The sequence below is a fragment of the Etheostoma cragini genome, chromosome 5, assembly GCF_013103735.1.
Source record: "Etheostoma cragini isolate CJK2018 chromosome 5, CSU_Ecrag_1.0, whole genome shotgun sequence".
NCBI classification, from domain to species: Eukaryota; Metazoa; Chordata; class Actinopteri; order Perciformes; family Percidae; genus Etheostoma; species Etheostoma cragini.
In genome coordinates this window covers 27,281,502-27,291,690 of record NC_048411.1, presented here as the reverse complement: position 1 = coordinate 27,291,690, position 10,189 = coordinate 27,281,502, and the positions used below count along the sequence as shown (strand labels likewise).

Sequence of the window (10,189 nt, the reverse complement as noted above, 5' to 3'; positions counted from 1 at the left end):
GAGTCTTACAAGATGTCAATGATCCAGTATCACTCAATTGATGTGGTGGGGTTTCTGCTGGCAGTTATTTTGCTAGTTTTTACTGTTTTTGTTTCTATAGTTAAGTTTTTTTTGCGAAAAGTGTTTTCTAAAAACAAAGTGAAAAAAGAGTGATGAATGTGCAGCGCAATAATTGTTTACCACAGCCTGAGTCTGTGGAGCTGAATGCCCTCACAAACCTAATATTGTCTAATGACTTCCGCATAACGTCTATCTGAAAATCTGTTAATATTTTACAATATGGTTTGGTGAAAAAATAGACCTGTAGTCTAGCAATCAGTTTTTAGTCCCTATTCAGCAATGCATAAGGCCAACAGGTTTAATGAAGAAGAAAAAGTATTCTTATAAACTATTGAACTTACTTAATTGAAACTCAAAGGTTACATTTTTTATAAAAACTGGCACATGTACGTATATTGTGAGTGTTCATCACTAGGGCTGGGGGCTGATTCAATATTGTAAATGATTTTTGGTGATGATATGATGTTGTTTTTTTACCACTAATTTCAGTTTATAAGGATTTTGAGCAAGAATTAGGTAAAAATTAACAATATGTATAAGAAAAACTATAATAAACCATTTTAAGAGTTTGGTCTTGTGCACTGCGTAACAATGGAACAGTATATTGCTTCACAAAAAATGTGATTAACTTTTATGTACATTTCTATATCATTATTATACACCACAAGTCTGCAAATATAACTTGCATCCTGGACCATACAGTTATATATACATATAAACAGGAGCATTGTAGAAGCCATATATTGTATGTTGTTTATGGTCTCATTTATATTATTTATTGATTATTTTAATGTACACTAATATTGTAGGTGGTGGGAGTTTTTATCACGGTTTGAGCAGAAGTGATATCATATTTGTTTGTTTCAACTGTTCCCCTGGTTTTTTTGGGCTTTGACAGAGAGGGGGTGAACCTGGGAGCGAAATTATTGCAATACAATCTTGAGCGCGTCACAGTGTGTTTATGTATATCTCAGTGTTTAGTCCCATCTTGTTGGACTGCTTACAGCCTCAACAACCATATATATAGAAACATAATGACTCACTGTGTTACTATTCACAAATGTGGTGTACATTAAATAAAAGTGTTGAAACAATCCTTAAAGTTAAAATAATGATTACAACTTTATCTGCTAACCGTTTGTATCATGATTGCTTTTGCAGAAGTGAATTTTGCAGAAGTGTATATAGATACAGATGAAAAGAAATACAGAACCTTTAGTTTTCCACAATTAAATATACAACTAGGTAATAGAAACAAACAGTTTATTAAATTAATACATTTCATGTTTAGGTTACCCAGCCAGCAATTAATGCTGTCATCTTTGTGAAGTTGTGTATAAAACATCTTTGTTAGAATCTTCACTAATAAAGCTATAGTTACTGCTGAAAAAATATATACTGTTTGTAATATGGAAATTAGTCATCAGCCGGTTACTGGTATCAAGGTATTTTGCGGTTTAAAAAGGTCAAGGTATCACAACCACTAAAAATGTTCCTAATAATACTAATAATGATCATAATATTAATACGTTCATTTGATAAACCACCTTTTATAGACACAAGTCATAAAGTGTTTAACAAGATAAGATAATTCATGAAAAATGATTGAAAGATCAATTAAAATCATTTAAAAGATTAAAACCCAAAACCCAAAGTTACAAACATGAGTCAAAAGCGAATTTAAACAAGTGCCTCTTAAGTTGATCTTTAAAAGCATCAACAGAGGCTGCAGAACGTAAGACAATTGGATGGGCGTTTGGAGACACCACTTTAAAGCAAATGTCCCCTTTAGTTTTTTAGACGAGTGTGTGGGACCATCAGTAATCCCTGGTTAGAGGACTTCGGGGAGCAGAGACCTGTACTAAAAATCAAGATCAACATGCCCGGGATTTACTTCAACAGTGGTCCTGCATACGCTGTGTTACGACGGTGGTTAACAACTAGTTCAATCAAGCCAGGGTTTCCCAATCCAGCGACGTGCACGTTCACATAAAAGAGGTGGAGGCTTGAGCTCTGGTGAACAGGAGGTCAGCGTTATGACATTGGGAACCCTGGTAGAAAAACTTATCGGAGGACATTGCTGAGGACATAGCAGCTGATTTCGCCCAACTTCCTCAAAAGGTGATCGGGAGACACAAAGGAAAAAGACCACCCACCCCTACAGATGTAGCTCTTTTTAGGTCCAAACTCAAAATGTATCTGTTTAGTCTGGCTTGTAATACGTAGCTGTGGTGGGGATGATTTAATTATTTGGTTACGTTGTAACCTTTTCTGATTGTCATTTTAGAACCGGAAGGTACTGTAAGTATCGGTTCTGGTGAAATCCCTAGATCACTTATCCCCCATTTTACCCTTCCAGTATGGGCGTTTAGTTAACTTCAGGTTTGATTTTAAAGTTTTACATATTACTTATTTTTTAGCACAACATGGTCTTGCAGCAGCATACTGTACATCTGTGAATTTGTATGCCCCTATTCAAATGCATGCACTCTCAGATCGTACAACAAAACAACAAAGCTCTGCTAACAGGTCTCCGATCAAGACCTAAAACATAGGAGATTGTGCTTTCCCTGTCAGAGCCCTAATACTCTGGAACAGTCTAGGCATGGGCCGGGATCCAGTTCTGACAGGCGTAACCTTTAGCAAAAATATGACAGTTTCACAGTATAGCAGTATTGCAATTACATCTTTTAAAAGGTATAATTTGAACACAATGTTTTTTTTCATATTTAAACACTGCACATTGGCACAGAAAAAGATTACTAAACTGCAGTTTCTCTCCTCGACTACTCATTAAAAACAGCTCACACCTTAGGAGTGATATGACAGAAAATGTTGGTGGTTTTGAAACCTTTGGCTTTTCCAAACTGCGGCGTGTCTTGAAAAGGTTAACCAGCACATGGCTAGAACAATCTTCCTGTTTAAATTAATCGGGCAACCTTACTGATTTCTTTTAGATTGCTACTGAATAACTAATTATTCTAAACTTTCTTTGTAGTAGTAACTTGTCTTTTTTGTATATTTGATGTTTTATTTAATATTATTCATTTGATGTGAACATTTCTTGTGAGTAAGACAGATATCTAAAGAATCTGTAGATAACTGACAATACAGTTTAATGAAAAGTAACACCCTGAGTCAAGTTAGTAGTTTTAGTTTACATCCAGTAATGTTTTGAAGGATTCATTTTTTTCTGCAATTCTGCATCAATGCTGAATTTCAGGAAAGAGACTTCAGATACAGTAAAGCTATAAAAAAAGCATCGAAAAAGCAGCATGTCATAGGATCTTTCAGAGCATTTAGGCAAATGGCCCATAATTAAGAGACACAGGAAACCTTGAGACAGATTTACAGGTTAAACAACAAAGGTCCCCAGCCAAAATTGAACCGAGGCTGTTGCTGTTTTGTGGTATGCGACACATAAGTACATTTAACAAAACTCTCTCAAATCAACTGACTTGGGAAAAATGTCACGCTTAGAATTTGAATCTGACTCCCGTATCTTGTTAGATCTGGGGAATTATTTCACATTGAAATTGGTCATTGAGTCACATTGACCAAGGAGTCATTTGGCTGTAACTGGAGAATAAACATAACAGGATGGTTAATGATTTAATTATGTTAAGGGTTCACATGTATGACAGAGCACCAAAACGAAGTGGAGAAAGAGTTTAAGATTAAACTCACTGTTGTACAGAGTAGAGAGAGAGGATTCAGTCATTAGAGGCCGGTCGTCCTGCTCCCTGTGAACATCTGCCTCCCTGTGGTGTGGAAAGGAAGGACTGCATGGAGACACAGAGAAAGACAGAGAGAGAGAGAGAGAGAGAGAGAGAGAGGGAGAGACAGATGACCATACAGGAAACATAATCTTATTTTTAATTTGTTTACTTTCTCAAACTAAGAAAATTATGTAAAAAGGGAGGTATGTCTGTGTTTCATGTTGCTGCTAAACAAAGTTTTGTCACAGAAGAATTGGACTTGGAATGAATACAACTTATCAGCTTTTCTCACCCAAAAAAGCTAAGACATGCACAATGCACTTGCCCAAACTATGTTCAGTTAGGGAGTACAGTCACACAAAGAAAATTAATTCTTTATACTTAATTCCTGCTTTACTTTTGATGTTAGTGTAAGTTTAAGTGTGCTTTTTGTTCATTTTCTTTTTGGCCTTTTTTCATGCATTTTTTATAGGACTTGAATAAAGGGACAGTCATCAGACAGACAAAGCATGAAGAAGCCTTCTATCATAGTTTTTTTTAAACAATAGATCGCATGATAGTTTATTATATTAGGCATGTTTCCATCAATCTGTTTCAGTGCTTATCTACGATTTGTGTACCAAAATACCTGAGTGAAAATGCCCAGAGGAAAAAAGCTGAAATGTTGTAAATTTCTACTTGACCACGGTGAAAAAGACAAAAAGCATATTGAAAAGGAGAAGATGCAATAAAATCTGTCTATTTTAGACCTCCACTCCACCACACAGAAAAATTAAGAATAAAAAAACAGCATATTGGGAGTGTTTGTAATCTCAATGCCCTCAGTTTGATTCCAGGCGGTGCTCAGGTGCTGGAGTAATTCTTTAATCTTGTTATATTCTTTTAAATATATTCACAATAGGGTAATTGACTGAAACATGCACTAATTAAAGACTTATGCAACAAATGGAACAATGCAACTATGGAAACCGACTGTTTTTTCTAAGATTTGAACTCCAACGTTTATGGAGGGGGGAGGGGGGGGGGCAGTGCCCCTTTAATATTAAGCCCGGACCCCCTTCTACCCCCCTAATTGTGACAAATAGTTTTGATCTCAGCCAACATTAGTGTCTTTAAAAGGCTGTAGTGGGCTTAGTTTTACAGCTGAAGGTATTAGTCTTATATGACTAGAAAGAAATAATGAATCTTTGCATACTAACTCTATCATACTGGCTTGCAGGGCTAAATAACACTACAAAGTTAGGAGGATTTGATGCTTTTCTCTGTTTTAAATAATTAGAAATTGTGTATTTTGGGGGGTTGGACTGTATTATCATTTTCATTGTAGCATTTTCATTTTTTTCCGTCATTTTCTTTTCTTTTTGTTATTTTTTCATTTAGTAAAAACAGGGTGGCCTAGTGGTCAAAGATAAAAACAACTCAATGGCAACATCGTACTTTTTCTGTCTGAAATCCCTTTTCCTCTGACTCTTTCAAGCAAATATCCATACATGTCATTGGAAATCTCCTGTGACCATTGGCTGTGTTACTAAATAACGTATTTCTTGTAGTTTGTGCTCCTTTGAATAATACAACACAAGTGGTAATTGGATTTTCTGTATATTCTCAGTGAAACCTTACCTTCTGCCACAGCCCCTCTCCTCTCCGCTCACACTGACGGGGGTGCAGAAGGATGACTCCAGGTAGCTGAGAGGCAGCATCCTGTTCACAGGCCGGTGAATCTGAGCTTTGCTCCACCGGGTCAGAGCCGCTTTGCTCCCCACGTAGAAATGAACAAGAGCCGGTAAAGAGTCAAAGGTCTCACCCTCCAGGCTGTACTGGACCCGAGTGTATGTCTCACCGGACTGAACCACCGTCTTCCTGATGACAAAGTGAAGTGTTTTCTGCTCCCAGCGGCTGGTGAGGACAAAGTCGCCCTGGCTTGACTGAGAGTCTCTGACGAGGAAGTCACCGGGATTTACAACCAGACTCTCGGACATCTGAGGGGACATATTATGTAAATACACATACACAACGTATTGGCTCAGTGTGATGGCTTGACTTTTAGCAACATTATATTGTATTTGTCTATTGGAATAAAAATGCTGTCACAATCCTTTTCAGTGTTAATTCATTTTTCGTAGGTAAAGGATAGGTGAGTGGATAGGTGAGTGGAAAATACTTTTGGATAATGTTTTGGTTGCTTTCTTTATTAGACAAACTCAGTCAATGCTTATGATCTACCACTATGACAAAAACATAATATTTACGTATTTTCCATTAAAATAGTGTAATTTGGAAGGAGACTGACATAAACCTGTGTCTACTAAGGATTTATACAATAAAGAAGGAATTCTGAGGAAATAATTTTCTTTTCAGATTATGAAAGATTTTACAACTGCTGCTCTTTCCTGACACAGAGGAAATGACGCATTTCTCTAAATAAGGAAGAGATCCAATGTCATGTCAATGATCAACCCTCCACCCTGAGTGCTGAGCCAACAAAGATGGTTGGATAATCACAGAAAGGAAAGGCAGGTAAGATAAGGTGTGAATTAGGTCTCTCAGAACACTATATTCAGTCATTCCCCTATTTGTCTGAATAATGACTCATTTATTAACACAGCTGTTTAGTGGGATTCCTTCTTTTTTATGTTCATATTTTAATATTTTTTCACAGATAAACTGGTGTTTGAGCAGAGCTCCCTCTTGTGGCTTAACCACTGCGTGACTCATTCCTGAGATTTTAAAGGAAAAATCCACGCTAAAATATTTTTGTGTAAAACTTAATTTGAAGGCAAGGTCCTATTCCCTAGTTTTATTTTTTAACCTGCTGTCAAAATACCTGCTTCCATTAAGCAATTATTACCAAAAAGCATTGAACACATCATGCAGGTGATAAATTTACTAAATGGCCAAACAAACCCCTTTAACAGTGGTAGATTGGAAGAAGATGCCGACATACATTGCAAACTTTCCTAACGTAAAACAAAAATGAGTGACTTTTTTTGGGTGTATTGGTGGCTTAATAGATTACAAGCTACAACATTTACAAAAAGAAGGCAAGAAAAGCCTGGCGTGTGTGTGCGTGTGCATGTGCTTGCATGTGTGTACTACAATGTGGGGACATACATTAAATCTGATCACTATGAGGACTCATGTCCCATTTTGTGACAAAAACATTGGTCAAACACCTAAAGCAGTGATCATCAACTGGCGGCCCGCGGGCCGAATGTGGCCCGCCAAGCCGTTCGTTCCGGCCCGCGATTAGATTCCAAAATTGTGAGGATCAAAGAGAAAATATGTAGGCGTATTCTACACTATTAAAGCAACTAAAAGCAGCAACAACTGAGTCTCTTCTCAGTAATCAGTGTGGTGGTGACGGCGCAGAGTGTATTCTTTTGCAACAGCAACAGTTTCGTTGCAAATTAGGCATACTGGTGAGGCATTCCGGAAGGTTGGCATGATAAATGCATACTTTTCAGTCCAGTCATCATTGAAGGACCTGTTTTCAATATCAACTTTGCGTTTCATAGCCTTTGAGAGTGCCATTTTACCTCTGTTAAGAGACCCTTTCCTGTCACTTCCTCGTTGTTTGTTTTTCAAGTGCTTGATAAGTAAAATTGACTTAATTGAGTTGAGGCAAAAAATCTATCACGCCTGGTGGTTGTCTGTGGTATAGGTGATAGGAACCTGACTCATAAAGGCCTTCAGTTTTGTAATGAAATGGAAAAAGTATTAACAATAAACATCAATCATAATGTTATACCAAAATTTGATTTTTTATTTAATTTTTATTTAAGGGTCCGGCCCCCAAGGAGACTGTCTGGTAAAATTCTGGCCCTCTGACAAATACAGTTGATGACCCCTGACCTAAAGTTTTAAATTGAGAATATATGTTTTCGATAAGTCTACAGGTTAAGGGTTAAGCATGTATGTTTTTATGGTTATGGTTAAAGGGATTATTAGTTTATAGTATTTCAAAGCTGGGCTGAATGAGGTACTTATCCATATTCAGTGTATTAACTAGAGCTAATAAAATAATAATAAGCTTAAATGCAATTTTCCTCCTGCATGACAAACTAAGTGTGTTATTGAGACAGACCTCCCATGGAATACGTCCGTGGTACCAGGCGTGGCTCTTCAGGTTGCTGCCGCTCATCTTCAGCTCCTCCTCCAGCTGCTTCCTCAGTTTCTCCGATGGTGGCTCCAACCAGAACTTGTCTTTGGAGAACTTGAATGGCATCATAGGTGCAAAGACGCAAAGAACCAACATAAAAAAACACAAAAATCAGTTTAGATTCATTAGGCATGTATCTGGCTTTAGGTTCAAATCCAAACAAACAGAGACTGTCTACTGTCTGCTGCATTAGTGCTATTCCTTTCTACTTTCTTACATCTTGACCAGCCATCCAGACTCCTTTAAAAAGCTGCTTGGAATGTTTGTGTGCGTTCCTGTATGTTTGTGTCTGTGTGTCTGTGTGTGTGTGTGTGTGTGTGTGTGTGCGTGCGTGTGTGTGTGTGACGGACAGCTCTGGCATTCCCACACTGGCATCCACACTGGCGACACAAGGGGCTCGAGACCAAGACCCATGTTGGAGTCTTGGCCTCGTTGCTTTGGAAACATCATTGTGCGATGGGGTCATCACTCAGTGGTGCTTTGTCTTACACATCTTTATACAAACAGAAGAAAACGAAGACACTGTATATCAACAGTTTACACCAACGATGGGCTGGGAATGCTTTTGTTTTGGGACACTTACATACACACAGTTAGTTACTGTTATCACAAACTCATGCACGCACACGCACACACACACACACACACACACACACAAATACAGTTAGTTACTGTTATTACACTTCTTTATAAGTGACATGTTGTTTTTGTCTACTCCAGGACGTTTCCCACCCCTTGCTTTTTGACAGAATAGTTTGTTCCACTGGACTGTGAATCAAGGGTTGAGCCTGGACCACTTCAAAACAGCATAGGTGTGTGTGTGTGTGTGTGTGTGTGTGTGTGTGTGTGTGTGTGTGTGTGTGTGTGTGTGTGTGTGTGTATGTGAGACCTGGAAGTCCCTAATAAATAGCTTTAATTTCATTACTATTATCATTCATTGCCAGCTTGTCCCTTTCAGACAAGTGTGTTTATCAAGTATCCAATTATAAGTCAATGAACTGGAAATACTCTGGCTCTCTGTGTCCACCTTTTCCAGGCAGAGCTGCCTGCCGAATCAAGGCCGCCACGGTTACCAGCAGCAACTGCAGCGGCTTCAAAGTATTTCACCGTAGAGGACCGCATTCCCCAAGTCTTTTTCTATCACCCGTCCTGATTGAATTAGAGCCTGAGTGCCGTGTGTAGAGGATCACAGCAGCCCAGTTTTAATTTAACCTTCACTGAAAATGTTGCCACGGCTGGGAACAGAAAGTGTTTTGTCCATTGACGAACAGAATAGCAGAAAAGCAGCATCACAGCTACAAAGGAAGCCACACATAAAGAGGATAAGGGTGTTGGATTAAAATAGATTTAAAGTCATGTAAAGAGAAAGCTTACCTTCACATATTCTCCACTGCTGTCTTTCAAGTCTTGCCCACTGAAAAACAAAAGAAACATAAAACCTACTCAGTAATGCTTTATTATAAGTGTCAATAACCTGCAGAGGCTGTGCGGGACTTCTTGTTTTGACTTCTTTTAGGTTGTTTAAAGGTGAAATTTAGCTTGTTTCCAAACAAAGGTGGACATTTTATTCATGGTTTTATAATCACATTTCTGTTTAATTCTGATTTGTGCCATATTTCTGTGGTATTTTGTGCTGCATGTGTATCTCGTCTAAGACACTTTATTTTCAGACTATGTTTCCTCCACAGAACTTATGACATTAGTTGACTTGAGAGAACAGTTCTAATTTAATCTAAACTAAATATTCATTCATTGATCATTTACTATTATCTAAGTTACAGTAGCAGTTGGTTATAATTTATTGAAATTAGATGTGTCCCAATTTACCAATATTTTGCCTTTCATAACAGATTACATATCTGTTTCCAGGAAACATTCTGGAAAATTATTGATTATTGATCGATTATTAAAACCAGCCATGTTATTTTTGGGAAATTAGGTTAAAAGAAACCCAAATTTCTAATAAATAGAAACTTTAAAAACTGATCAAAGGACAACAGGAGGGTTAAATATGGTTCAAATGTATGTTTAGGCACCGAAACTACTTGACTAAGTTTAGAGAATGAGCGTGGTTTGGTTTAAATCAGACGCTACTTCACTTCCGGTTACGCATGGGACAGGGAACATGATGTAGCTTTGTTTGTTACATAACGTTTAAAAAAAAAAACTTGACGTCTACTTTAATTTAAAAACAGGGCACGAACCCTGGTCTACCGGTTGAAATTCCTGTGTTTGTTTGACTTACCCACCA

The 10,189-nt window shown here is 37.7% G+C and overlaps 2 protein-coding genes across 5 annotated transcripts in view; one reads left to right on the top strand and one right to left on the bottom strand.

Annotated features, from left to right (window-relative positions):
- Positions 1–429, top strand: part of LOC117944407 (UDP-glucuronosyltransferase 2A2-like) — a 23,943-nt gene extending 23,514 nt beyond the window's left edge. For all 3 annotated transcript variants that reach the window (XM_034871192.1, XM_034871191.1, XM_034871190.1), the window contains exon 3: positions 1–429. This exon is cut by the window's left edge and continues 1,443 nt beyond it. In XM_034871192.1, the coding sequence (XP_034727083.1) occupies positions 1–153 (153 nt within the window). In that variant the 3' untranslated portion in view covers positions 154–429.
- The window catches only part of sh2d3cb (SH2 domain containing 3Cb), a 38,850-nt gene that overhangs the window by 15,886 nt on the left and 12,775 nt on the right, over positions 1–10,189 (bottom strand). For both annotated transcript variants that reach the window (XM_034871172.1, XM_034871173.1), the window contains 4 exons: positions 9,313–9,352; positions 7,864–7,992; positions 5,400–5,758; positions 3,748–3,842 (listed from right to left, as the gene is read on the bottom strand). In XM_034871172.1, coding sequence (XP_034727063.1) covers positions 3,748–3,842; positions 5,400–5,758; positions 7,864–7,992; positions 9,313–9,352 — 623 coding nt within the window. The remainder of the gene's footprint in view (positions 1–3,747; positions 3,843–5,399; positions 5,759–7,863; positions 7,993–9,312; positions 9,353–10,189) is intronic.